Below are 27897 nucleotides of genomic sequence, written 5' to 3' on the forward strand. Positions count from 1 at the left end.
TTGCAAACTGATTATCCTGGCTTGTTTGGTGTGGACAAAAAAAAGAAAGAAAATAATACATTAGGTCCTGTTTTGCATAGTGTTCACGTGAGTGTAATTTTTTCCACCAAACCTAATGATACAAAAGTCAACAGGACCAAAGGTTTCCTTTATTCTTTAGTCCAGACCGAACAAACCAGCCAAATTGAACTTGATCATTTACTAACATTTGCCAACTAATAATGAAGAATATATTTATTATAGTGTTTGTTCATCTTTGTTAATCTTAGTTACTAGCAATAAAGTCATTAATTGTTATGTTAACTCACAGTGCATTAAGCAATGTAAACAAGACTGAATGTGAATTTTGATAATGCATTCGTAAACGTTGCGCTATGAACAGGTATTATCCATTATTAGTTCATGCCAGTAATTACACTACATTAACTAATAAAACCTCATTGTAAAATTTGACTGTGTAAAAACTCACTAAATGTTTCTTACTCACTTTTTTTTAGTATAAGCCACATTAGGCAGGCCAAAACACTTCAAGAAGCGGTGCACAGCAATCTTTTCCCTTTAGCCAACATGGTTCTCAGTTTAAACAAGGAGTTTGGAGTGGATGTTGGGAGAGAGGAACTGTGGTTGGCTGCAGAGACCCAGGAACCTCAGGATGTATCAGATCATCATAACATAAGGAAGAGAATGTACACACCTCTAGACAACTTCAACAGACAATATTTCCAGTGGAAACGAAACAAGTGTAAAAATGGGAAAAACTTCATTCAGGTAATGAATTGCTTATACAGTTTTAGAGCATGTCCCAAATCATGCAGTCGAGTAGTACGAGTAGGTAATACATTTAAATTAAACTTACATTCCACAAAATACCGTTCTGTATAGTAAGAACTTTTTATTTTTTTAGGTAATTTAATAAGTTACTTATGAATGTGCCTTACTGTACAGTATTGTGTGAACCGTTTTATTTTTTTTTGTTAAACAAATATGTTTAGCAAAATAATTAAATTTTTTCACTGAACGCTGTGAAAACAAATGCTGGGTTCCCCACATCACCTAACATAAAACAATTAATTCATCCCGAAGAATCTAGCTAAGGGTCTGAGAATCCTTGTAGCAAACGTATGTGTGTGTTGCTTCAAGAAAGCAACCATTTAATCGTTTATCTTCATTTTATTTAATTATTATTTGATATATAATCATTAGTGATGTATATAATAATATTTTTATTTATTAGTTGATAATTTGATTATTATTTGTCATTTGATTGTTTATATTTATATTTTATTATTACCATTTTCCTATAATTATTGCTTTATTATTATTTTCTTTTTTTTCCATATATTGTTATAATCTTATGACTTTGTGGATTTAAGCGACTTTAAGCGATTTTCAAGAGTAAGAGATAAGAGAATGTCTCCATTTTAAGGTCTGTACAGCCACTGGACATTGTTGGGACGCAGCAATTTTCCATTTCTGTTGCTTATAGTATAATACTTGTTGAATTTATCCTGGTCAGACGAAGTCTGAGCATTGAATCATAGGCAACTAAGATTATTCAATAGACTACTCTAACTTTATCATCCTTACTTCAACTCCTGCTCTTCTTTGTCTTTCTCAATTAACTCCTATATTGACAGGAGATTGCTAATTCAGTTGAATACTGGTTAACAGGTTTGGGTGTCGGGTGGCTCTGCTGGCTTGTTGTCTGGATACCCAAAGATAGACATTTTCTGACAGGATCTGGCATCTGGGGCTAGATCTAATTTATCTGGCATGGAGAGTGTGATCTAACACGAGTAAAAAACACAAGATTTGTAAAAAAAAGTAGTTTAAACAAGCAGGAAAATCATTTTTTGAGTGAAGGAGGTTAGATTTGTTTGACAACTGCACATTTAAGAAACAATGAATTGAGTAAGAAATTTGTCAATTTACACTCAAAAAATGCCTTTTGCTGATGATTTAAACTGCTTATGTAAAATGAGTCGAAGCAGCATCTTTCTTAACATATTTTTTGGGGACAAATATATATAAATTTGTAAAAATGATTAACTTAATCGAGTTGGGTTGGGAAAAGTTTTTGTTTTGAAGCGTTAAATAAAAACTAAAAAGTCCTGTGGATACAAATTTAAAGAATTTAGAGTTTAACTTTGTCAGTACAATGAGTTTTACATGTATTTTAAGCAGTATTGAGTCAAGTAAAATACTTATAACTCAAACTAAATAAAAAAAGTAATTTAAACACATTTTTAATGATGTAATTACTAATCAAGTACTTTTTTTAACACTGACACACTGCATGTTTCCCATAGAAAGTGGGAAACTGAGTTAGCATTTTAGTGAATGAATGTTATTTTTGTTTTTAATTTAGGCAAACATTGAAGACGTCTACAGGGCTAGTAATGACTTAAAGAAGTCAAAATCTTATGTGGTTTTGGATACCATAACTGACAGTCAGACCATCAATTACCATAATACTGAAACAAATTCTACAATTCGGAGTGGAGAACAACTCTACAGGGAACTATCAAAGGTTGGCACAAATTTCCATTAAGAACATCTAAGACATACCAAAAAAAAAACAAAAAAACGTAATAGTTCAACTGTTGTTAAGCATTTTTTTTATATTATATTTTTGCTTCCATTAGTGCTACCAAACTAAATAACGTGACTGATTATTCTCTTTCTAGAACTCCACTGCTATTGGCATCTTTTGCCCAGGTTTTAGAAGCAGCATAGAGTCAAACCAGCACCCAAAGCGGCCAGACGATGCTCGGATAGAAGAGCTAAGAAAGGTGCTGTTAAGGTCACGTTTCTCTCTCAGTGCAATGTCAACTTTATGGGAATTCCTAAGAGCTTAAGCAAGAAGATAGAGTTTTACTGATGTTTGCCTACCTTGCCCACCTCTTTACGGATCCCCAGAGTTTAAGACAGTATTATGTTGCAAGTAGGGTGACAGGACTAATGCTGATTGACTCATGGGACACAGAGCATCGTCATGAAGCATGTGTTTGCATGAAATTGATTTATCCACCTTTCAGAGTCTGAAACTTATGGTTCCCTGCTGAACATGAGCATAGCACTCAAAAATGCGAACCTTTCAGATGACTGATTGATGTTATCATTAGCAGTTTCTCCTGTTTGAGGAATTGAATGTAATGTATTTGCGTTTGTTGTCCCCCAAAAGCATTTATTTGGTATGCATATTGGTTCACAGCCTTGGACAGAAAACGTTCTTCATGGGAACAAACTGAAGCCAACGCTTTCCAGATCTAGGCTGCCTTGGATTCAGAGATATCAGGATTTTGAACTTTACTCCAAGCCTCCGTCACAGTTTGGACCAGAGCTTCCCCTGAGCATTCATTTGGCCGGTAAGATCTTCCCATGAAAAAATAAAATTCTACAATTTTCCATATATTCGTGGACATGAAATATTGATTTGAGAGAAATGTTGATATAATTTCAACTGTATATAATTTATTTATTTTTTTTAAACGAACGGTCATTCACACAGAATATTTTTTAAATGTACTGCATTGGTTTTTCATTGGATTATCTATTGATATTATCTGTTTGTTTGTTTGTTGTCATTTAAGTTTTATTTACTGTATTATTATTTTTTTTATTTGGCAATACTGTATAGAGTGTCATGCCAATAAAAAAACTTGAACTTGAACTTCTAAACACATGCAAGATTACGGTTGCTTGATTTCACAATGGGGAATTTTTCACATCTATATTTATATTTAGAGTTATAAATTTTACAATTGTGAGACAGTGTTGCAATTATGAATCAGAATTTTATAATGCACACTTGGAATTGAGGTTTATATCTCACGATTTTGTCTTTTTATCGTTTACATTTTGCAGAATCTTTTAAGTCAAGTCTGACAACTTTATTTATTTATTTATTTATTTATTTTTTATAGTGATTAACGAATTGAATGAAGTATTCCAGAAAGCTATTTAATAATTCAAGTCTGTGTAAACTGAAAATTACTGAGACTTTTTACAGTCATCAGGCCTGTAGCCAACCTGGTGTAAGGCATGGTTCTATTTTCTCAAAAAGTGGAACTTTTTGAAGTTATACGCCTCATTTTCTATTTAATTATGAGATTTATATACTGCATTTTCGGCTGGATTAGCTCATTAGATGGCCATCATAACCACACTTTTTGATGTACCAAAATATTTCCTAAATATTTAGAATGTAGAGAAATGAAAAAAATCTTTCTTTTTAAAATACAAATTACATAATATATCATTAGAAAAAAATGTTTTTAAATAAAAAAGTAGCCTATTGTTAGAATCTGGCCATTTGAATAGTAAAAAAATTAAAACAATAATAATTTAGAGGTTTACAATATTTCTAGCCTCTCTTGTAAAAAAAAAAGTATATTTGAAAATTTGTGGATAACCATGATAGCCAAAATAGTACTCAAATTGATTATAACATGGGCCACTTTCAGTGCTTCACACCTTTTTACTCGTCATTTTTTCTTTCAAGAATAAGGTCCAACATTTAGAATAAAAGTTTTTTGTAAAATGTTTTCTCTTTTAAAAGAGGACTGACATTTATTTCAGATTGTATGTTTAGTGCAGCTGGACGTTGGATATTAAACAAAAATATTTCTTTGTATAGGACAAAACTGATTAGCTGAAGTCAAACCAAAGCAACACCCAACAGAGGATTCTGCTTGGTCTTAAAGATTTTTTTAAAATGTTATTTTCACAATTTATGATGGCATAGCAGTCAAAATAAAAATAATGAGCGCATGCATGGGACAAATTCTGGACCTTCATCAGTAAGTGGGCCTTGTCATGTTGATGTACTTTTAACTAAAGCAAAATATTAAGTAGGTGCGGTGCTTTCTTTATGCACATCATTCCCTATTAGCAAACTAACAAAAAGAGGGGCATGGTTAAGATTATTCTGGCTGAAGCCATTAAACGGACCTCAACAGGGAAAAACTGCCACTCCAAATGCTGATTTTGATTATCAAATGATTACCAAAACAATTAACTCGCACAAATCAATTGTTCAGCGTAATACTGTTTGATAGCAAAATAAACTGTAAATTGCACAATTTCACACAGACTTTAACATTTGTCAGCATTCATCAGATACTAAAGGAACTTTTTTACCTTGTATTTTGCTCAGGAGAGTCTCTTTATGAGGAGCAGATTCAGGCTGCACGTGCTCAGCACAACAGATGGCTAAGGAAGATATTGCTTGGTGAAACTTCAACAGGAAGTGGAAGAGTTCCCGAGTTCAGATGTCACATGAGGAAAGCCAACCTGGATAAACTACAAGACATACTGAAGGACAAACCCATGAAATATTCTCTCAGGAGGCCAGGAATGGCTTTAAAGGTGAATTTCAAAAACATCATAGTACAAACAACAGTCAAACATAGTTTTCAAATTTTAATTCGGTTCATTTTTAGAGTAAATTATACAACAAAAAAGGCTTTGACGTCTCCCCAGCATATTTTCTTGACAAACAGTACACTTTAAAACGATTTAAGTTTGCTGTTCATGACTTTATCCTATTTTTTTCTTCAGCCCATTCCCGTTATTTCTGTGGTCCAGCTTTCTGAAATGACTGGCTCAGCAGAGGAGGAGGCCAATATTCCATTTACTCCTGGACCCTTTCAGAACCACAGTCTGAGCTGGGACAAAAACGCCATTCCAAGATACTCATCTCAGTACAGCAAATTCCACTTTAGGTTAGAAATCATCCTAGTGTTTTCATTTGCAATCTTTTAATAATTAATTCCAGCTAAAATACTGTACTACAACTTGGAAAAACGAACAAAAGAAAACGATTCAGACTACCGATAGAAACGTTAACTTCATGGAAGTGTTTTGTGAGTGCCTAAATGAGAAAAAGGAACCACCTTGCAACAAAACTGCACTGATTTTAACAATGTTTGGATTTTCAACAGAGATTACTGGAGGCCTCATTCATTCCTGCACAAGCGAAGTGTGTTACCGTTTACAGATGAAGAGAAAAGAATACACTGCTACCAGAAACCTGCTGAAGCCCCACAGACACCCTTTGTAACTGACTACTTCAAACTTAACAGAAACATCACAGAGATAAGAACCAACAAAGACGTCACCCTACATGTGCTATAAACGTATAGCTTAAAAATCACTTTGATTCGCTTGCAGTAATATTCACTCATCTGAAAACAGTTTAAGTACCTGTTAAAGTATGTTCACCATGGCCCATTTGCCACATACACACTGTTGTTTTAGGAGTGACATTTGACAGTGAATTGCTTAAATTGTACTTTTGTGTGTTCCAAACATGAATGATTTTCTAAATTGTAATGATTGATATCTGTGGAGTCAATCTGACCATATGTACTTGCAACATGAAAAAGTTTTGCAAACAAAAAATAAAGCATTGATCAAAAAAATTTTAAACATTTAAAATCTCAAAAATTAAATAAAAAATTAAATAAAAAAAAAAAAAAAAAAAAAAATCGCAAAGAGAAAATTGAGTTTTGAGAAATAAAAAGGACTAATAAGGAACAGCAAATAAAAATCAAGTTGTGCAAAAAAAATAATATTTGCAATTTTTTTAATCGTCAAACAGTAAAACGCAAATCAAAATGAGCATTGTACATGACTTGAGAGGTTTTGTAAAGGCAATATTGGAAAACAATGTTTAGAAAATATATGAATATCTTTTTTTAAATTGCAAACATTTAACTTGTTTTTGCACTGCATGATTTTTATTTGCAGTTCTTTACTTGTTTGCAAAATTCCTTTTTATTTCTCAAAACTTGCATCATTTTTCAAATTTTTTTGCTCAATACTTTATTTTTTTTTCAAAACTTTTAAATGTTGCAGGTATATATGGCCCATATATAGGCAAGTATAGATTGACTCCATAGATATCACGTAATAATAATGTTTTGACTAAAATAATATATTTTTATTTATATTTTTATTTATATGTATATATTTTTTTGCACTTCACATTTCTGTGCGTTTCACCTTCTGGCCCTGATTTGACAAGGAGACAGGAACAGGAAATAACAGGAACTGGGGCGTGTACAGAATGCCCAGACCTGCCTCCTATGAAGCGACATCATCAGCTTGAGACACAAAGAAAATCCGCCATAAATTGCTGTCATAAATCTAACCGAGATTAAGTAAAATAACTGAATCCTTTGTTTTTTTTAGGGGGCTGTTTAAATTGAAAACACTAAAACTCAAATCAAAATGAACATTGCAATTGACTTGAGAAGTTTTGTAAAGGCAATGCTGGAAACAAAATATTTAGCAAATATATGATTTTGTTTTTTTAAATTACAATTATTATTATTATTTTTTTTGCACTGCTTAATTTTTATTTTTGTTTGCAAAATTCCTTTTTTTTCTCAAAACTAAAGTTTCTTTGTAAATTTTTGAGATTTGCATTATTTTTCATTTTTTTTTGCTCAATACTTTGTTTGTAAAACTCTTTTATGTGGCAAGTACATATGGCCCTAGATTGACTCCATAGATATCACGTAAAAATAACGTTTGACTAAAATAAAATTACAGTGACAAAGGCTCGATGATTTTAAGAAAACCACAGTTGGCAAAACCACTTTGGTTTGTTTATGTTTCTAAGGCTGTTTCAGGGGCACAGTCAAAATGCTGCCAAGTACACTTATTATAAGCAATGCTTACTTTGCACATTTGACTTGCATATAAAGTTAATCAAGCAATTTGGTTTGCATTTTAACGTGTTTGGATTTAAGTTACAAAAGATCTTTACTGTCATTATTTTGACACAAACAAAAAAACTGCAGTTTACAAGGATTGGTAGAAAATAGACAAATATAAACGAAGTGGGAAAAACTGATCTATTTATTATTATGAGTTCTAATTGCGTCTTATTTTTTAAACCATAAAGATCTGGCTACAAAAATCAGTCAAGTACCTTGTTTCTTCAAATCACACATTCAAGTAACATACACAACTCGTTTAAAATACTGTATGTCATAAAACACTAACAAAAGCTCTACACAATTTACACACCTATTTTTGTGATGAGTTCTTAGTGATGCATTAAGACGTATATCAGAGTTGTCTCTATTCTAAATGTGTGATGCAAGATAATAATAAAAAAAAAATCACAAAAAAAAAGGTATATATTGACTCATTCAGGTTGCCAAATATTGCTAGAAAAAAGCAAATAATAAAAAGGTCTTAATAATTAAACCCAAATTGGTTAACTTGGAATAAGTTACATACCAACATAATCACAACCTGCTTACTTCATTAATGGCATTAAATACATTCATTTGATCACTGTAAGATAACTTTAGTCAAAAATACTACGCGAGACATAAATATCAAATGTGCTGTGCTTTCTATTGGTCAATCATGCAATTTTGAGTGTTAGTCGTGTGTAAAAACTTTAAAAAAGCAGTAGGCAATTCAATTCTGTATATTTAAATACGGCCATCGCTCCTAAAACTATAGTGTGTACATGACCAATAAGAAAGATCTATAAAATTGCAACTTAGTAATGTTTTTTAACATTTAATATTGTTTTTTTTTGTACATAGAACTGTTAGATATAAGCAAGTTGATACCTAATACTTACATTTAAAAATAAAAAACAACACACCTGTTATTTCCTGTGCACAACAAATGTCATCAGTGGCCCAGGAAACAAAAGACACATTTTGAGGATATGTTTCCAAATGGGACGGCCTTCAATGTGCTGCTGTGATGCACTGAGTGTGCAAAAGCCTTTAAATTGGGACATACTGATATAAAAGGACTACTTCATTGCAGTATGAGGCTTAATTAATACTGCATATTGTGAGAAACATAAGTATATTTAATAATCAAAGCACTTCTGTTGGGTTAAAACTAAGACACAAGTGTGCGTCAGAAGGTTCTTTCCAGGGGATGTGAGCAGATATATGCCCTCTTGGCTAAGACATCCTGGGCGATCTTCTTTATGTTGGCATCATCATTCTCTGGGGAATCTGTGGAAAACACACCCAAATCCATTGACCGAATCTGAACACTCTGATCTGAGGCATTGCATTGACTGGAGTTCTTAGACAGGCAGTAATTGGAACAGTATGAAGAGAGCATGCGAGTGTTAGCGACTGACTTATGGTTTGTAAGGTTGTGGAGGAAATTCTATAACATGTGCAAGCGCTTTGTCTTGCTATGCAATAAAACGAGGGCGGCTGGAATCAATTACAGCTGTGCATTTTACTCACATCTTTGAAGCTGACTCAACATGTAGTTGTTCTTGAAATGAGCATCCTTGCAGAAAGTGTTGGTGAGCAGCACCTGAAAGTTTTAACAAGGCCATTTACATTAATGATTCGAAATTAACGTGCAAGCAAATTTCCTTGATAATGAGGTTTTTGCTGGCAAAATCATTGTACACTCGGTGACCTGAGAACAATTTGACAAATAGAGATTTGATGGGAGTAAAAAATATGAAATGTGTATAATCTTATATAATATTTGATGTATTGGATAAGTCAATATGTATGCTCACAAGCAATGCAGCCACAGCATGAGAAGTCATTAAACTGTTTCCGTCAATTGTTTCTCTCATGCAAAATCAAAACAGCCCTGCTGCTATGAATTAAAATTCAGCATATTGAAATACCTCCCCGGATCAATCCACTTCTGAGAAGAAATTCATTATTTGTCACATAACAGCATTTACAAGCAAATCGAATCCTAAAAGTTAAGCTTCACATTGAAACAAATGATCAATTTCTGTCCTAATCTATGCTTGTTCACCACCGAATTTTAATTTTGTCCACCTAAAACTGACAATTTGGTGTTAATTTACCCTCAGGTCATCCAAAGTTATTAATTATGTTTTGCCTGAGGAACATGATTTTAGCTGAAAATCTTTTAAAATTCTTTAAAGTGCACCTATTTTACCCCATTTTCAAGATGTAGGATAAGTCTTTTGTGTCTCCAGAGCGTCTGTAAAGTTTCAGCTTAAAACATCCATCAGATTATTTATTATACCTTTTAGAACATAAGAATTCTCTACTCTGAACACATTGTAGCTGTTTTTTTCCATGTGCCTTTTATGGTAGTTCTCCTCGCCCAACATTCCCATGTGCCTGTCAGAGTGTGCCTCAATCTCCAGCTAAGTCAGATAAACAGCACAGTGACAGACATGAAGGAAGCAGATCTCACATAAAGTTTGTGAGAAACACTACAGTAAGATCTTTAGTTAATTCAAGCCTTTCTGCAACGACGAGTCACACACATAGCCGTTACAAAGCTCTTGCGCACACACACAGCGCACTCGTTTAACTTTGTACTGCTTTTGCACGCAAATGTGACAGCATACACGTTGATATCCACTGCTGTATGGATATCTATTTTGTTAATGTATAAAATAAACCCGTCCACAAATGGGGATTAAAGCGGCTGTGGTGATAAAGACAGTAAAATGGATGCAATTCATGACAAACATGCACTATTTTAGAAACATATTAAACTTGTAAAACTCATTCTTGATCACGTTTGATGATGACTGATGATCACAGAACTTAACAGATTTTTTTATTCCAGTTGCTTGTTGATTATACGCGTTACTATGGAGACATGTTAAAAACACAGCTATCAATCAAATTAGTGGGCGAGGAAATCGCACTCCTACATCTTTAAAATGAGAAGGATTTAAATCCTATTTTAACGTCAGGGGGAAAGAAAAAAAAACAAAAAAAAACAAAGTTGTTTTGTCTTTATATGACCCCAATATGACTGTGGACACTATACATACATACAGTTCTGTCCAAACAGCTTACAAAAGATTATTTTCATCATAGGTGCCCTTTAAGGCCCCACTCAAAAAAAAGAAGTCTTGTAAATCTTTGATGGCCTGAGGGTACATTTGCAGCATTTGGGTGAACTGTCTCTTTAACACTGAACAAAGAGTTGATGTCTTGAGGCAAGTCTCAAAACAGAGTATTGGTTTCCAGGTGGAGGTCAAGCACTGTTTTAGTGTGGCTTGTTTTGAAGCTGACCTTGTGACCTCAGTGAGGAAGGGTTAAAAGTCTGTTACCTCATGGTCATGGTTGCGCAGGCCGATGGAGATGGAGCGAGAGGAGCGGGACAGGACGGCTGTCATGGCGTAGAGGTTAATTAACACATCTGCAACTTTCTTCAACAGAAGCTGCTCATCGACAATTGTCTGAAACACACCAAGTTACAACAGTTTTACAGTTTGAAATCATTAAACGTATAACAGTTTAAAATAATTTTTGGCAAGGGAGTTTCAAAGATTATGAAAGTTCTATTTCATCTTTTATTACTGGAAAAACAACAATACTAATAATAATACAAATAATTATACACTGAACACAATTAGAGTACTACCTTCATTTTACCTTCAAGATCACTGCTTAGTCTTTTTTGAAGAAAAGAGCACTTTTTACATCTACATATTCTGAAGCACAGTATAAAATACACATATTATATACTGTACGTGTACAGATTAACAATAACACTTTCAAATACCAGTGTAATCTGGTGGTAAATTCCTTAATCATCTGACAATTTCCAGCCCAACTTTCTAGAGTTTACTAGTTGCATCCTAAATCGCATTCTTATACACTATTCTATGAAATTCTGTAGCATGAATAGTCCAATTTATTTATTCTTTATTTATTATTTTACTTCAACTTTTCATGTGAATGCAATTATGAAATCTCCTTAAGGTAAATGCAGATGTACTCATGACTGTTATTATTTGGTAGTTTGGTCATTTACTACACCGATTTGCCTACCGTTAAATGTCGTTGCATTAAATTTCAGATTCATAAAATGTCACTAAACTCAAACAATACATGGTTTGAGTGCATAGTGTTCAATTGCATAGTACACAGTGTGCCATTACGGCTGCAACTACTGACTTGACACAATAAGATGAGCTATAGGCCTGTTATGATATCTATTTTTTGTTGTACAATATTTTGAACCAAAAACGATATTATTGTCATTTTAAGACCGTTTTATGCCACTCATTTTATAATGCTAGAATGACAATATAATATCATCACAATGCAAGTACACACTTCAAAAGACCACATGATATTTTCTTTATAAGAATATTTAATTTAATTATAGTCATTTTAACTATTTAATAATGAGACATTTTAATCAGAATGTAAAAATACATTACCTAAATAAACAATAATAAATGTTAACAAAAAAGTGCAAAGTAAAAAGTAACAGAGGCTGCGATATCTGCTACCAGATCTATTATCAGTTGTCAGACATCCACCTGAAAATATACTAAATTTGTAGAAAATACAATATATATTTTTTTCCATACTGATACTGACACCTCTAATGGAGATAGAGATGTTGCATAATCAGCTAAAATGTTGCTTGAGTTGGTTTTTATGTGTGGGTGATAAATATTGCATCACCAAAAATTATTGAGGTCATGTCCATGTGTTGTGCGATAAGTCGATGTATTTATTATTGTGACAGGCATAGTAAGCCATTCTAAAGTAACTGAAAGCCTCTGACAGCAGGTTGTCCAGATGAAGGCCAAAAGGAATGACTAAAAGAAAGAAGATGCGGTCCTTTAAAATTACTATATGTGATTTCTAGAATATTCCATGTTTATAATGTCGCAAAGACCCTCAGAATGTCTGGTCGTCCACGAAAGACAGATGCGCAAAAGGACAGGACATTGCGAAGATTCTGAATGGAGAATCCATTAAAATTGCTCACCAGTTAAGATCTGAACAGGGTAAAGATACGTTTTAGCTCACAATGTCTTAACATTACGAGAATTAGACTGAAAGCATCTCTGCAAAACCTCATTCTCATCAGCAGAATTAATCGAAATGCTGGTCTAACTTTTGCGGAGAAGCATGTTTTGTGTATTTTTTATTAGATGTGTAATTATGTATATCTAGAACTGCACATTCTGTTTAAATATCTGTTTTAGTTGATCTAGGTCACTCAAAGTAGGACAAATCACGTGCGTCCTGACAGTAATACCCAAATTGTTGGAAAAAACACATCCTGTGCCTGCCTTTCTAGAGTTTGCTTTTCACACAGCATGCAGGCAAAAACACTGTGACGGGGGGATTGATTCTTTTAAACGTTTCCTGCAAATGAGAACGAATGAATGAAGATGAATTTAGTGTGCTCCAAAAAAAAAAAAAAAAAAAGTGTGTGGAAATCTGAAACCCTTCCAGGCTGCTCTCTAGTGACTGCAGGCTGATTACAATAGCATGGCCACACAGACACTCATTGAGAAAAGAGAGAGTGAGTCCAGCTGTGTCACACATGAACATTACCTCAGCTCAGCAGGAAAGAAGGGACCAGAGACGAGTCCCAGCAGCGCTAGCGGCCCATGCTAATTACCTTGTGCATTATTACGATAGCAACCAATCGAAAAAAAAAAGCTAAACAAATGGTAACTTCTTATTTTCTGGCACTACTTAAGGAATGTGCACCAACTCTATGTCAAAAATGATTGCTTGGGAAAATGTGACATTTATGGGGCGAACAAAATTAATAAGTAATAGCAAATATTAAACTTTTTAGTTTACTTTTGTCATGCATTTTTTCATATTTTAATTTCACATTTACTTCTATAACTTAATTCAAACTTAAAATGTAATTTAAAGAAGCTGTAAAACAAGTGAACATAACATATAAAAATGTTATATTAATAATAAAATCAAATAATTTTTGTTTTTAAGTGGAACATAAATCTGTACAAATGAAGCTCAGTTGCTATTTCAATTACCCCATTTGATGTAAAATTACCAATATATAACATTTAATATTAAGTTTTAAAATATTAAATGATCTGCAAACACTAGTAAATATGTGTAAAAAAAAATTAACATATTACTATTATTATTACTATTAATAAAGCCAATGCCATTATTTAAAAATTAAATAATACATTAAAAAGGTTTCAATATTACTAAATAATTACTAAATAAAATAATTAATTAATAATACAAAATCATAAAAAATGTGTTGCTCCCACTTTGCTAAAAACACTATTATACATATATTTCAGTAAAAAGTGAAAATGGGTTGTTTTTTCGTTATTTCGAACAAATTCGTTCTTCCGGTTTGAAAAGAAATTTTGAAGCTACGTCACAGCCACGAGATCCTTGTGTAAATTCCAGCATGGAAGCTGGATGTCTGTACCATCTGGTACAAAGTGACTACTTTAAGTTTTCAGCTTTAATTCATGAGAAAGACTTGGTTTGAACTAATCAGCGCACTCTATTGTAAATGAAGTGCAACTTCATTAATTTGCATGATATAGCTTCAAAGACTGTTTACCTGTTACAGTGTTCAGAGAGACGCCACGTTGTATTGCCAACTGTAATTAAAACAAGTAAAAGAAGAAGAATTGTTCGGAGACATGGGTAGCCAGGGCTGCGATTATAAATGTGCCACAATTAAAGTTTAGTTTAGATTTTTACAGTGATGAGAGCACTGATCGCATATAGACCCACATGTGTGGATTACAGTGGTCTGCTAACCCACGACAAAAATATATGCTTGTATAGAAAATATTTTACCGGAGAGCTTTTCGCATCTATTTGCTACTAGATAGCATAATAGATTTGCTACTCGTCTTCTTTTAAAAAAGACTGTTGGTGAAGTTGGTGATGATTGGTGTCGGTGTCTGCATCTACCAAGAAATGCGGAGGTTTTATTTCTCCCATTTGGCATGTGGTATCAAAAATTCCATTAAAACAACACTCCTCCAGCAGTTCATACTTTCATCCAATATCTTGTTTGTCATTGGGGGCATGCATGAAATGTTCCTGAATGAAAGTGAAAGTACCAAACTGCAGTTAAAGTCAACAAATTAAAAATGAAACACTTGAAATGACATAAAACTCCAGAGAAAAAGTGGATAGCTTGGTGACACAATGACATTAATCATATTATGTGCTATAACATGTAAAATGGGATCATGAAAGGAACATTCAAAAAGCAACTCATGTAAACTCCTTAATCATATTACTGTCTTATTAGGGTTAAGGTGAATAATTCAATTACTGACATCCGTGTAAATGTAGTTACTGTCTATCTGCCCTGCATGTGTTTGTGTTGCTGCTGTGAAAATCAGCTGTAGTGCATGTAATGAAACTCCCCTTTTCATGCAAACCCTTTCCTCTTTCTTCACTCCCAGCTAATCTCACCCACTTTTCTGACTTTTTGTCAAACTAGGTGTGAAAACACCCTGCTAAGACAGGGGGGTTTCATGGCCCTTTAATATGACTGCAAATACAAAACTTAATTTGAATTTAAAAATCTCTATATAATATATACATCTGTAAAAATAAATTCAGTAAAATTAATTTGAATCTTCTAATATATAAAATATATAAAAATATATAATATATTATATTATATATTATAATATAAAATATAAAAATAAATAAATCCTGTAAAAAAAAGAAGAAAAATAAAAGAGCAGTCAACTTGTAAAAAATTAAATGAATCCAGTAAAAATGTAAAAATAAAATTCAATTAAATGCAAAAAAAAAATAATAATAATAATAATTAAAATAATTAAATAATACAACAATTTTATGCAAAACATTACCTTTCCATATCGGTACAGCAAACCTTCAACAGTGGAGCCAAAACATGCAGCGTTCTGCTCAAACATTTTGGCGCTCTCCTGTGGGAGAAACATGACATCATCAGTGTGCTGAAAAGGAGCTGGTCTCAATTACTCGGCCACATGACTTTAAAGGGCAGATCAGAAGCAAGGAGCCCGCATGATGAAATGTCACTGGCAGGAGAAGCAGGTCAGATCAGACTGACAGGGCTTTTACTGGACATCCCTACGCTACAGTTAGTACCATGACGCACATTCGTTTTATGACCACTGGTGTGGTTTTACTGTATAATATGATAAGCTGCTCAATTAATCATTAAAATATTGCAGTTTTGCAAGTTATTTCTAAATGATAATGTTTTGCATATGTTTGTTAAATCTTTGACCATCACAGCAGTACAATCAAATCTGTATTTGACCCAGAAAGATCAGCAGTCTTGTATGGTTGAAAAATTAATCCTTTTAACCAGTCTTATTATTATTTCTCTGTTATGAACGTACACTTTCTAATTAACTGAATTTGTCTAGCTTAACCAGTCAACCTAGCTAAGCATTTAAATTAAACTTCAAGCTGAATACTAGTACATTAACTAGTAAAATATTATAAATAGTGATTAAAAATAAATAATTTTTTTTTAAAGTTATTAAAAAAAAACTATTGTTTAAAAAATTTGGGAAATATTTTCAAAAGAAATAACATTTCACAGGAAGGCTAATCATGTTGCCTTGAACAAATTTTTAGTAATAGATATATACGCACAATAAATACACTATATATATATCCTCCAAAATATATCCTCCAAAACACTCCAAAGTGGCTCAATAATATTCAGTCTGGTGACTGTGCAGGCCATGGGAGATGTTCAAGTTCACTTTCATGTTCATCAAACACTCTGTCATCAGTCTTGCTGTGTGTATTTGTGCAATCATCCCAATACATGGCACGCCTTCAGGATACAATGTTTGAACCTTTGGGTGAACATGTTCCTCCAGTATTAGGGATGGGAAGATTGATCGATATGTATCGATAGGCGGTCATGCGCGTGCACGATGCGAGTGCATCGGTAGAGCAGCAGAGGATGAATGAAATTTTGGAAGCAAATCGAGATGCATCGGTTTTTGCGAGATGCATCGGTTTTTCCAAGATACAGCTTATATTTTTAATATAGAATGTATTTTTTATTTATTAACAAGTGTTGTCAACCGGTTTTTGGCGCATAATTTAATCGACCTACATAAAGTATGCCTTAGCAACGGATTTGCGGATGTGTACACTTACACTTTAACTCAGTGTATCAGGTGTGCGGATGAAGCTAGTGGAGCGCCCTCAGAAAGCGCGAGAAGCAAAACAAACATTTTATTCCCCACTGAGTTTTAAATCTAAAGTATGGCAACATTATGGATTTTGCAAAAAGGATGGACGACATGACAGGACAGATGCAATTTGAAAAATGTGCCGCGCATCTGTAAAATACGTGGGCAGTACGACTAATCTGAAATCTCACTTGAAGCGGCGCCACGGTGTTGTTGTGAAAGCATCTTCCAGTGTCCCTGCATCCCCGGCTTTCGCACTGCTTCAACTGTAGCTACCAGCTCCAAAAGGGGTGAGAACAGCATTGCAAGTTTTTTTCCATGCGCAACAGTTTTGTGCGCTCTACGCCAATAACGGATGTTATTGCATTGTTCATCTGCAAAGATATTCAGCCTTGTGTCACGGAGAACGAAGGTTTTAAACACCTCCTCCTGTTAATTTTTATTTAATTATAATAATAATAATACTATTAATAATAATAATGATAAAAATAATGGGTGTCACGGTGGCACAGTGGGTAGTTTGACCACCTCACAGCAAGAAGATTGCTGGTTTGTTATTTTTTTATTAGCCTGTTGTTTACAGTGATAGTGATGTTTCAAAGCAGCATAACACTGCTAGTTCACAACCTTAAGTTTTGAATATTCAGTGGCAAAATATATCTTTGTAAAACTTGTTTTCATAGTTGAAAAGTTAAAATCACAATTCTTGTTGTGCAATGCTAAACCTTTATGTTGAAAGAGTGCAAATATATATAATTTAATATATATATTGCACTTATACATTCTTTTTATATTGAAAATACTTAAATAATATGTGCTATATGTTGTAAAATGGCTCTCTACTGTAAACTGACACTCTGGCTCTGAGAGAAAAGCCAGTTTGTAAAAAAAAGTCTTAGTTTTGCTTGGTTAATAAATAATCAAACTCATTCAATGGCACAGCATCCTCTTTCATATAATCTCATAAACTTGAACTAATTAGCTAGTGCTGAATTATCGCATTGTATCGTGATATGGGTGTGAATCGTATTGTGTTGCATCGCAATATGTCACAAATGTATCGCTAATATATCGGATCGTATTCTTTGTATCGAGATGCGTATCGGATCGGCATTATAGCTTAGATGCCCAACCCTATCCAGTATGGTTCGATACTTCTTGGTAGTAATGCGCCCATCTAGGATAAGTATTGGGCCTAGGGAATGCTATAATATTGCCAAACCATCACTGATCCACCCCCATGCATCACTGTGGGCATGCAACAGTCTAGGTGGTACGATTTTTTTTGGGTTTCTCCACACTTTAACTCTCCCGGATATGGGAAAGCGAGTGAATGTGGACACAATGCATGTTTCACATTGTCCAAAGCTTGAGATTTTCTCTGCTTGCATCATTGAAACTGATGCTTGGCAGTGGCATGAGTGACTTAGGGTTTGGCTATAGCTGCCCGGCCATGTATATTGACACTGTGGAGCTCCTGACAAACAGTTTTGGTGGGAACAGGAGAGTTGAGGTGCACATTTAATTCTGCAGTAAGTTGGGCAGCTGTGATTTTATGTTTTTTTTTTCTGGATACAATATGAGTTAGCACTTAGACATCCCTTTTAGACAGCTTCCTCTTGCATCCACAGTTACTCCTCTTTGATGTGTTTCGTCCTACTTGGTGGTATGCTGACTTTACCTTGCATACCAGGGGTCTTGATATAATTCAAAGACTTGCTGTCTTGGTCACAGGTGATACGCACGAGACGCACACAAACACTTTGTCCTTTTTAAAACTCTGATACGTTCGAGTTAGCCATGAAACCTTCAACACTAAATTGGCCAGTGTTTCAGTTTCATTCTCCAACCCCTCTATCAGTCATGAATACAGCAATGAATTCATTCAAATTTTTGTTTGTTTCGTTAAGTTTTCTGAACAGAATTAAGAAGGAATTATATTGTATTAAAAAAGAAATTTGAATAATTGGGACTCCAGAACCCAGAATCATTTAACTCTGACAGACTACAGCCATTCTAGAGCACAAGCAGCAGTAAAGTGTACCGTCAGACTGGGATGAACAACACCATCTTTGCCGGTGAGCCCAAAATCTGCCGTCTGCACTGTGTCCTTGATTTTCTTCCCCAGAATCTCGAACACCACGCCTAAATTTCCTTTCTTCATCTCCCTGTGAGAAGAGAGTATCGTATGTTAGAAGAATGAATTAGGACAAGGATGAAATCCACTTGTTCATGTGAATATTCCAGACATACTTTATTTTTCCAGTTAATATTTTGCCAGCATACTGCATCCCTGTAAGTGCGACGTACATCCTCAAAATTTCATTAGTGCCCTAAAAGCAGAGAAAAAGAAAAGAATAAGTATTATATAATGTGTTTCTCAAGTAATTGTTTTTGCACGTTTATGCTGGTGCTGTATGATTGGATCAACATGCCCCCTGGTGGTTAAAACTATGTAAAAAGTGTTGTTACTATTATGATGACTATTACTGCTGCTACTTCTACTACCACCACTGCTACTAACAATTTGGTCAATTAAATTATTTATCTATAAAGTATATCCCTTTCATAATTGAAATTTCAAAGTTTGGAGTTTGAGGCATTATATATCATTGGTTTGAGCCATTATATATATATAAGAAAAAAAATATTTTACTGATCAAAAGTGGCAGTAAAGGCATTTTTAATATTATAATTTTTTTTTTAATTCACAAAAAACAAAACAAAAACAACATTAGAATGATTTCGAACTGATCATATGACACTGAAGACTAAACTACTAGCTCTGTATTTGAAAATATATTTCTGCCATTGAATTTACATTTCAATTATAACTTAACTATATATTAAAACAGAACAAAAAGACATTTGGATTATTATAGTAGTTTTTTTACTGTATCTTAAAACAAATACATTGTGCCTTGGTTGTGATTTTAAGTGAATAAAAGTATATAAGCAGATTCAAAAGCTTAAAGTTTATGAGCTTGAATTTTTACAAAGTTTTTCATTTAAGAACGCTTTAAAAGCTCAAAGTCAAATGCTCCCCAGACAGATTGTTATGTGGTTGCTAGGATATTGCTATGTGGTCTTGGAAGTTGATCCGAAACTTCTGCTTACTCTACAACAATAAATGTATACAAAGTGAATTTGCTAAAATAAATCTGAGCTTTTTCAAAGTCCCTTTAAAGAAACATGTTTTGTGAACACTTACGCTGTGTTCTGTGTTCTCAAAATTTGCCAAAACTGCTGAAAAACTGCTTGAATTGATATTTTTGGCGCAAACAGGCATTCACAATGGTACAAACCATTATAGAAGTGGGCAAATGTATATGCAAGCTATGTATTCTTTTAACTATTAATCGTTTTTAAGATACAGAGCAAACTATTAAAGAATAGACCCCCCCCTAACATCTTATTATGATGTTCTTTAGGAGGGATCAACTGTTAATTATGGGGGTCAGAGCCTCCTAGACCCCCCTGTAATTCGCACCCTGACCCTGACTCTAACCCTAACGGGTAGAATAAATCATGTATGGCCATCCGTCTCTACCTCAAATATTTGGAGGATGCGGCAGTCCCTGAGGTAGCGCTCGTAGGGGTAGTTCTTAGTGAAACCCAGACCTCCTAAAACCTGCAGAGCTTCACTCACACAGATCCAGGTGCCCTCAGAACTAAAGACCTGGAGAATCACAGCGGAGCATCAGTAAAAGCACCACTGGGTTGTTACTCATTTATATTAAGAGAATGTTGAAATAATGACGTCTGCGGGTTGCTTTACCTTGACCATCGCGGCCTCCAGAGAGCAGTCTGGGAGTCCAGGGCGGTCCATCATTCCAGCAGTGAGGTACGCCATGCTCTCCATCACATACACATTCAGGGCCATAGTGGCAAACTTGTCCTGTGTTGAAGCAAAACAAAACAAATGAGCAAATTATTGCTGTCAATCAATTAAAACAAATGTAACCAATTAAATGGTTTAAATGGATATTTAAATCCATAATTTTGAACACAGAAGAAGATATTTTGAAGAAAGCTGGAAATCTGTTAGTATTTCTTAATATTAAATAACAGCTTTCTTCAAAACATCTTCTTCTAGCTTTCTTCAAAATACAATAATTTTGTATTTGGTTGAACGATTCCTTTAAACACTATATTTCTAAAATTAAGATTGAATTAAACCCACTACAAATTCAGGTTTTTAAATATACATTTATACATATATAATCTTAAAGAAAACAACATAAAGACAGTATGTTCTGTAGCCTTTTTTAAACATCTAATCACTGATTACACCAAATTAATTGCATGAGTTAACTTGCTGATTTTATGAGAAAAGAAGCAAAAAATAATTACAGACTACTTCAATGCAATATATAAATTAACATGTACCTGAATCATTCCAAACTCTGAAAGCCTTCTGTTGAATTGTTTTCTTGTGCCTGCATATTCTGCTGACAGCTCTGGAGAGACATGGCATGAAAATCAATTACATTTTAATGCATGATCAGTAATAATAAAGTAAGCTAATACTGAATCATGTTCTCACCAATGAGTTTCTTGACCACCCCTGCACCTGCACCACCCATGCTAAAGCGCCCATTATTCAGGATGTTCATGGCGACCTTAAGGAAACTTGCCAAAATCAGCATCACGTCATCATATTAAAAGCATCATATTTCAGGTTGTTTGTGACTCACCTTAAAACCATCACCAACTTCACCAATTACGTTCTCGATAGGCACTTTTGTGTCTTCAAATGTGATCTCAGTCGCTAAGGTGTAAATGTACACGAATAAAGAATGTGCATAATTATATTTTCATTTTATTATCAAAACTCATGTTAAATAGGCCATATAATAATAATAATAATAATAATAATAATAATAATAATAGTAAACCATAATCATGAGACATTTATGTACATGATTTATAAAAACATGTCTTTTAATTTCTATTAGTCCACAAATATTAAAATGTACACAAAAAACTAAGTAAAAATATCCAGAATATAAAAAGAAATGACGAAGCATAAAACAAACAGAAGCTAAAATGGTATTTATTATAACCATATGCAAAGTTAAAAGATATTTAGGTTTCTTTTAAAAGTTATTTTTTATTTAAGGTGTGCTTGTTAAAGTAACTATTCATTTAACTATGTAGTAATACAATTTTCTATGTGGATAAAGTTAGAATATGGATTAGGTTTAGGGTTAATTGCTGTTAATTTAAATTACTTTAATATTGCAATTACATATGCAACATGTGTAACAAAAAAATCTTAAAATAAAGTGTTAATATGTATTTAAAGCAAAACTGAATGAACTTGGTCCCGGTGTGTTCGCATGCTTATTTCTGGCTCACTTAGCAAACAATAAAAAGTTTTAATTATGCATATTTTGCTAACTTATGCAACATCTGTGCTGCATTTTATTCCAGTTGACCTGAATAAGAGATCATTTACAACTGGAATGATGCCCAATTTTTGGGTGCTTCACATTTGGTTCAATTGCCTGCAGTTTGAAAGACTCAGAAGATGGTGTCTACATTAGCCAAATGAACTGAACTCTAATATCGAACGAACCCAGGTGCACACCAAAATTGCTAGTGTGAAAGCAGTGGTCTTATTCAGCTTGGTTGGTGTAAATCAGCGTTCAGATGGCAGTGTTTACACTTCAAATCAACTGCGCTACCAACACAATTACACCAAAATTTACTTTACTCTAATCAAATCTGCTTAGAGCGAACACATAACATGTTTTTTTTTTTAAATATAAGGATAGAACATTCATTTATTTATTTACAACTGTATTTAAGGTCTAAAGATTTTGGGGAAGTCATTTAACACAAATCTGATGTGCAATAACATTCGAATAACAGATATATTTCAACATCAATTTAAAGTACAAAAAAATATTAAATGAAGTACAAACTCACTGTTTGACCCTCTGATGCCCAGTTTGTCTTCAGGTTTTCCACTGGTGACTCCACCGAATGCTCTTTCCACAATGAACGCTGTGATCTTATCTTTCTTTTGACCATCTTTATCAACAACTTCAGTTCTGGCAAACACAGTCATGATGTCTGCCCATCCACCATTGGAAATCCAAAACTTGAAAGAAAACATACTTTTAGCATTTCATTCTGTTTAGACATAGAAATGCATTTTGGTTGATTAGATCCCCTTTTCCCTGATTGTTCAATTTAATATAAGCTTTCACAATTCACATTTGAAGGCACAAAAAGGAAATTGAAAGTGGTACAGTTTCTACTCTGACAGACAAAACGCACAAGGTTGAATGCACTGCATTTATGTTAGAATCAAGAGCACATTATGACAGATGTCAGATGGCAAAGTTTATTGGCAGCCCTTCTGGCAGGTGCATTTCAACAACACATCCTGTAATGTTTAACAATTTGGTCAGCAGGCAGACAGCAGCTGATCATCTGTGGCTGTTCAAACACATTCCCCCATAGGAGTGTTTACATTACAAAATCAATCCAGAATTAAGCATTTATGACTACCTCTGGATGTTTTTGGAAGTAGACAAGCTTAAATTCTTTCAAATCCCATTTACACTGCACTTAATGTCAATTACTTGTGATTGGATTGACTAAATTTTAAAATCTGGTGTAAAGTCACCTTTGTGCCATTGAGCAGGTAGTGCTTCCCATCTTCTGTTAGCGTGGCTCTCAGCTGTATAGATGCAGCATCACTGCCACTAAAACACATATATTTGATCAAATATAACCAAAGCTGATTTGGAAAAGGGAAGATTTTAATTTCAGGTTAAATAGCATACCTTCCAGGTTCGGTGAGGCAGAAAGCTGCTATATGTTCTCCTGTTGCTAGTTTGGGCAGATATTTTGCTTTCTGAGCATCCGTTCCAGCTATTAATATACCCTAAAATGTAAAAAGCATTATGCAAATTTTCCTTAAAATAACAGTATTTTATGCAGCACCTAAAGTTGTTCACTCACCTTCAGGCCGATGGCCTGATGTGCTGCAAGAGTGACTGCAATAGACCCATCTAAAGACGTGATCTCTCCTAACCTGGCATACATGGTGTTTGAGAGTCCCAGGCCCCCTGGAGGAGGAAACAGGCAAACATAAAGATGAAACTTTCTGATGGAGTATTAGACGTGTGACTCGTATGAAGTCGGAGGTCAGCCTCACCATATTCTTCAGGTATCTGGATCCCAAACAGACCCAGTTCTTTTAGTCCATCCAAAGTCTCAGGGGGAATATTGGCCTCCCTATCGATCTTCGCAGAGTCAACTAGAGGTGGTATTTGCACAAGAACAAGAAAATGAAAAACCTCTGTATTTTTATGAGGAAGATAAAAGAAATCGTACCAGCTAACATCAGGTAAAAACAGTATACACTATTGTTTAAAAAATATTTAAGATATAATACTTTCTACATCTGAAGTGTTTATGTGGTGTAAAATACAGCAAAATTGGTAATACAGTGAAAATGTAAAATAACCGTTTTCTAATTGAATAAGGTTTCAAGAGTTCACACTTAGCTAATGATTGATTATAGAGCTTAGTTGGCATGCTGTCCAGGGAGAGAGCCCTAAGTTCAAAAGATCCTCAAGCCTGAGGTTTCCTCCAATTTGCAGGGCGAGAGGGGAGTTTGAGATCAGGTAGATCTCGAGAACTCCCCTGCTTATTTATGGCTAATGACAAATTAGGGATTGCTATGAAGAGAAACACTGCTGACTAAAAGCTCATCTATAGCGCTAATTTGGTTTAGTCAATTCACTTATATTGCTTGTCTTTAAATGGCAGGGAAACCGGGGATCTTGGGAGAACATGTAAACAGCACAGGGAGCAACAGGGAGAATATGTAAACTCCACACAGAAATATTGACTGGCCTGGTACGGACTTGAACCAGAGACATTCTTGCTGTAAGGCAACAGTGCGAACAACTGGCCCACTATGTCACCCTATCTATCTAGGCAAAAGGAGGAGGAATAGGGGTGGAAAGGGGGATTCTTCAAAATGAAGGTGACTGAGGTTTAAAAACTCTGGTTATTTATAGTGACTTATGAATGGTCTGATTGATTGGTGAATCATGTGTTAGCTAATGCAGATTAGCTGTGGTCAATCATAAGCACGAGATCTCTCAAAATCAGTTTATAAATAAACCACTAAAAATATCACTTATTTTTGTGATTCAGGTCTTAGATTAATTTCAGGTCTCAAAAAGTTTAAAGAAAATAAGTTACATGGAGTCAAAACTAACAAACACAGTAGATTAGTATAAATAAATCGTAATTATCTTGTAATAAAAACAAAAAAAACAAGAGCTGAATTTTCGCATCATTACTCCAGTCTTTATTTCGCTTCAGGAAATCAAAATATGTGAAGATCAAGTAATTCAATTGAAAAAGATTTAATTTTCTTTTCATAATCATTACTAACATTATAAACATAAACTTTCAAAAGCTTAGTGCCTATTTTTTGTATTTGATTAAAAGTGACATAAATACATTGACATACAAATACAAAGTAAATACATTTCTGTATGTTACAAAATATTTCTAAAATACTCGCATAATAAATGATGCTGAAAATACAGGATAATATATATATATATATATATATATATATATATATATATATATATATATATATATATATATATATATATATATATATATAAATATACATACATACATACACACACACACACATATACATATATATATATATATATATATATATATATATATATATATATATATATATATATATATATATATATATAGTGTTTGTGTGTGCACAAATAGAGAAACTGTTACTAAATATTTAAAGCTAACTTTTTACCATACATTCTTCAGACAAACACTGTTCTACTTAGTATCGTAAACTAATACATTATATGAAAAGAAAGCTTGAATTAACAAAAACATACAAAATACCAACCACTTTCATTGAAAAACTTTTCCACAGGCTGAACAAACTGGTTTAACTCTTCTAATTCTTCATTGCTGATTTCTGGATAGGGAAACACTTCTTTCTAAAAGATTTGTAAGAAACATTTGTCATTAAAACGACATTTTTTTCAAAAACTGTAATTATAAGGATCCTCCTCCTCATCCCCATTTGAAGAACAATTCGATTTTTATTACAGTTTTATTTAAACTAACGTTACGTAAAATAGTAACAACAATTACAGCAAACGATGTTATGCCTTTGCTCAAGTGATAGTATACTTAAAGACAGATATGCCAGTTACTTACGCATTAACATGAAAAAATAATTCTGCAGTTTGTTGTCATTACCTTGTTAACTTTGCCCAGGAACAGATCTTTTGCATAAGCTAAACTCCTCGAGCTGGACCTAATGAAGCGCTGCGACTGAAACTGATAAAGATATTCTCCTGTTTGCGCGACACGAACAGCGAATAAATTCCTCCCACGCCTTACAGATCTTGACAAAACAATAAATTTGTTCAGGCTCATCTTCAACGTTGATATTTACCCTAATTACGAATCACCCTACGACTCACACTGAAACACCTTTCACCCGTTTTCGTCTCACATTGATGACGTCACTAGTCCACTTGCGAGCAGTTCATTTTATGGCCTGCAGATGTCAGTGTTTAGCTGCATAACACAATCGCTTTTCATTTCAATGCTCGGTGAAAATGTAACTGAATTGATCTTAACTCCTGCATAGATTTATGTGAGTTTTTCTTTCAGATATTGATAAAATTACTCAACAATAATATTCAGTTGTCCCTTTGTCGTAAACCTTCTTTGGCAGCGAGGCCGTCGTAGGTGTTGACACTGAGGATTTAACCCTCAAAGCTGCTCTATTTTTAGCCCACAGCAAGCCAGACAGACACAGACGAAAGGGCACAGAGTCCGTTTCTCACCACCTGTCTGCGGTAGGTCACATGCATAAGAAATAGTTTATCCAAACAAACACTCAAAACATCTTTATCAAAACAAAAATTATGAGGTTGTCAACCATCTCTGCTAAAAGAAATATTGGTTTACAGAACCGTCTGGAAACATTAGGCTCGTTTTTGATACTGTTTCATTTATGGTTTGCATGTTAAAATTTGTGTTTTCAGTTTGTTTAATTTGGTCACTAAAACCACTTTGGTAAATTAAATAATTAGAGCATCATCACATGGACGATTAAATAATTTTTATGTCTTGTAGTCTACTGTGTAGGATTTAACAGATTTCACGTGGTATGTATAGGCTTTTTATTTTCACGAAAATAAACAATTTTATTAATTAACCCCACCAACACCGTTCCTGTTTGGTTCCCATTGGGTTACTTCTGGGAACATTCCCAAGTTTAATTGTGTATCAGAATGTTATAGGGATTTTATTTTTACTTAAAATAAGCAAAAGGGAACATTCTGTATTATTAGGTTATTTTTGAAACAATCTGTGAATACTATTTTATGGTTGCAAAATAATAACCTTAAAATAACAATGAGGAAATTATTTGTGTGTAGACTTTATTCATTTATTAAAGTTTATTCTTTAAAAACTGCCCAGCATCATTCTGGAAGCAGCATTTTATGATGCAAAACAATAACCTATTAATAATAACCGAGCTATTTGTAATTCAACATTATTTCACCAATGCAAACGGTTGGTGTTGGTAAGGTTTGTTTGTTTTTGAGAAATCTCTTACATTAGTCAAGGCTGTATTAAGCCAATTTTGCAATCAGCATTTTGAGTGTCAGAATGTCTTTTAGAAAAAACCCTAATATGCTGATTTGATTCTTCAGAAACATTTTCTTATTAATAAGTTGAACGCTTCTGGAAACATTAGGCTTGTTTTTAGTATCCAGAACGTTCTTTTCGTTTATGGTTTGCATGTTGTTAAGCAAAATTTTGTGTTTTTAGTTTGTGTATTTTGGTCAATAAAACCATTTATTTTGGTTAATAAAATAATTAGAGTGCTATCATAATTTAATAAT

General features: G+C 33.7%; 2 protein-coding genes across 8 annotated transcripts in view; one reads left to right on the plus strand and one right to left on the minus strand.

Moving 5' to 3' along the window:
* The window catches only part of cfap92 (cilia and flagella associated protein 92 (putative)), a 16180-nt gene extending 9608 nt beyond the window's left edge, over positions 1-6572 (plus strand). For 3 of the 5 annotated variants that reach the window (XM_073916795.1, XM_073916797.1, XM_073916796.1), the window contains 7 exons: positions 498-768; positions 2369-2530; positions 2688-2792; positions 3215-3368; positions 5159-5370; positions 5563-5726; positions 5946-6572. In XM_073916795.1, the coding sequence (XP_073772896.1) occupies positions 498-768; positions 2369-2530; positions 2688-2792; positions 3215-3368; positions 5159-5370; positions 5563-5726; positions 5946-6138 (1261 nt within the window). In that variant the 3' untranslated portion in view covers positions 6139-6572. Of the gene's footprint in view, positions 160-269; positions 460-497; positions 769-2368; positions 2531-2687; positions 2793-3214; positions 3369-5158; positions 5371-5562; positions 5727-5945 lie in introns of those variants that run through there. The other 2 variants (XM_002663790.7, XR_012387180.1) reach the window with 2 other exon arrangements.
* A 788-nt stretch (positions 6573-7360) lies between these two features.
* On the minus strand, positions 7361-26504 carry acad9 (acyl-CoA dehydrogenase family, member 9). 3 transcript variants are annotated; one of them, XR_012386870.1, is made up of 18 exons: positions 26234-26495; positions 25875-25968; positions 24117-24218; positions 23921-24027; positions 23743-23843; positions 23583-23661; positions 22877-23051; positions 21640-21713; positions 21489-21564; positions 21332-21402; positions 20721-20840; positions 20493-20621; positions 19196-19275; positions 18987-19110; positions 15611-15688; positions 9922-11197; positions 9246-9806; positions 7361-9002 (listed from the first exon to the last, which is right to left on the minus strand). XR_012386870.1 is itself a non-coding variant. In NM_001045307.1 (18 exon segments), coding segments are annotated over 18 exon segments (1893 nt in total). In that variant the 5' UTR covers positions 26414-26504; the 3' UTR covers positions 8532-8901.
* Positions 26505-27897: the final 1393 nt, after the last annotated feature.

Source organism: Danio rerio, chromosome 11 (assembly GCF_049306965.1).
Source record: "Danio rerio strain Tuebingen ecotype United States chromosome 11, GRCz12tu, whole genome shotgun sequence".
NCBI classification, from domain to species: domain Eukaryota; kingdom Metazoa; phylum Chordata; class Actinopteri; order Cypriniformes; family Danionidae; genus Danio; species Danio rerio.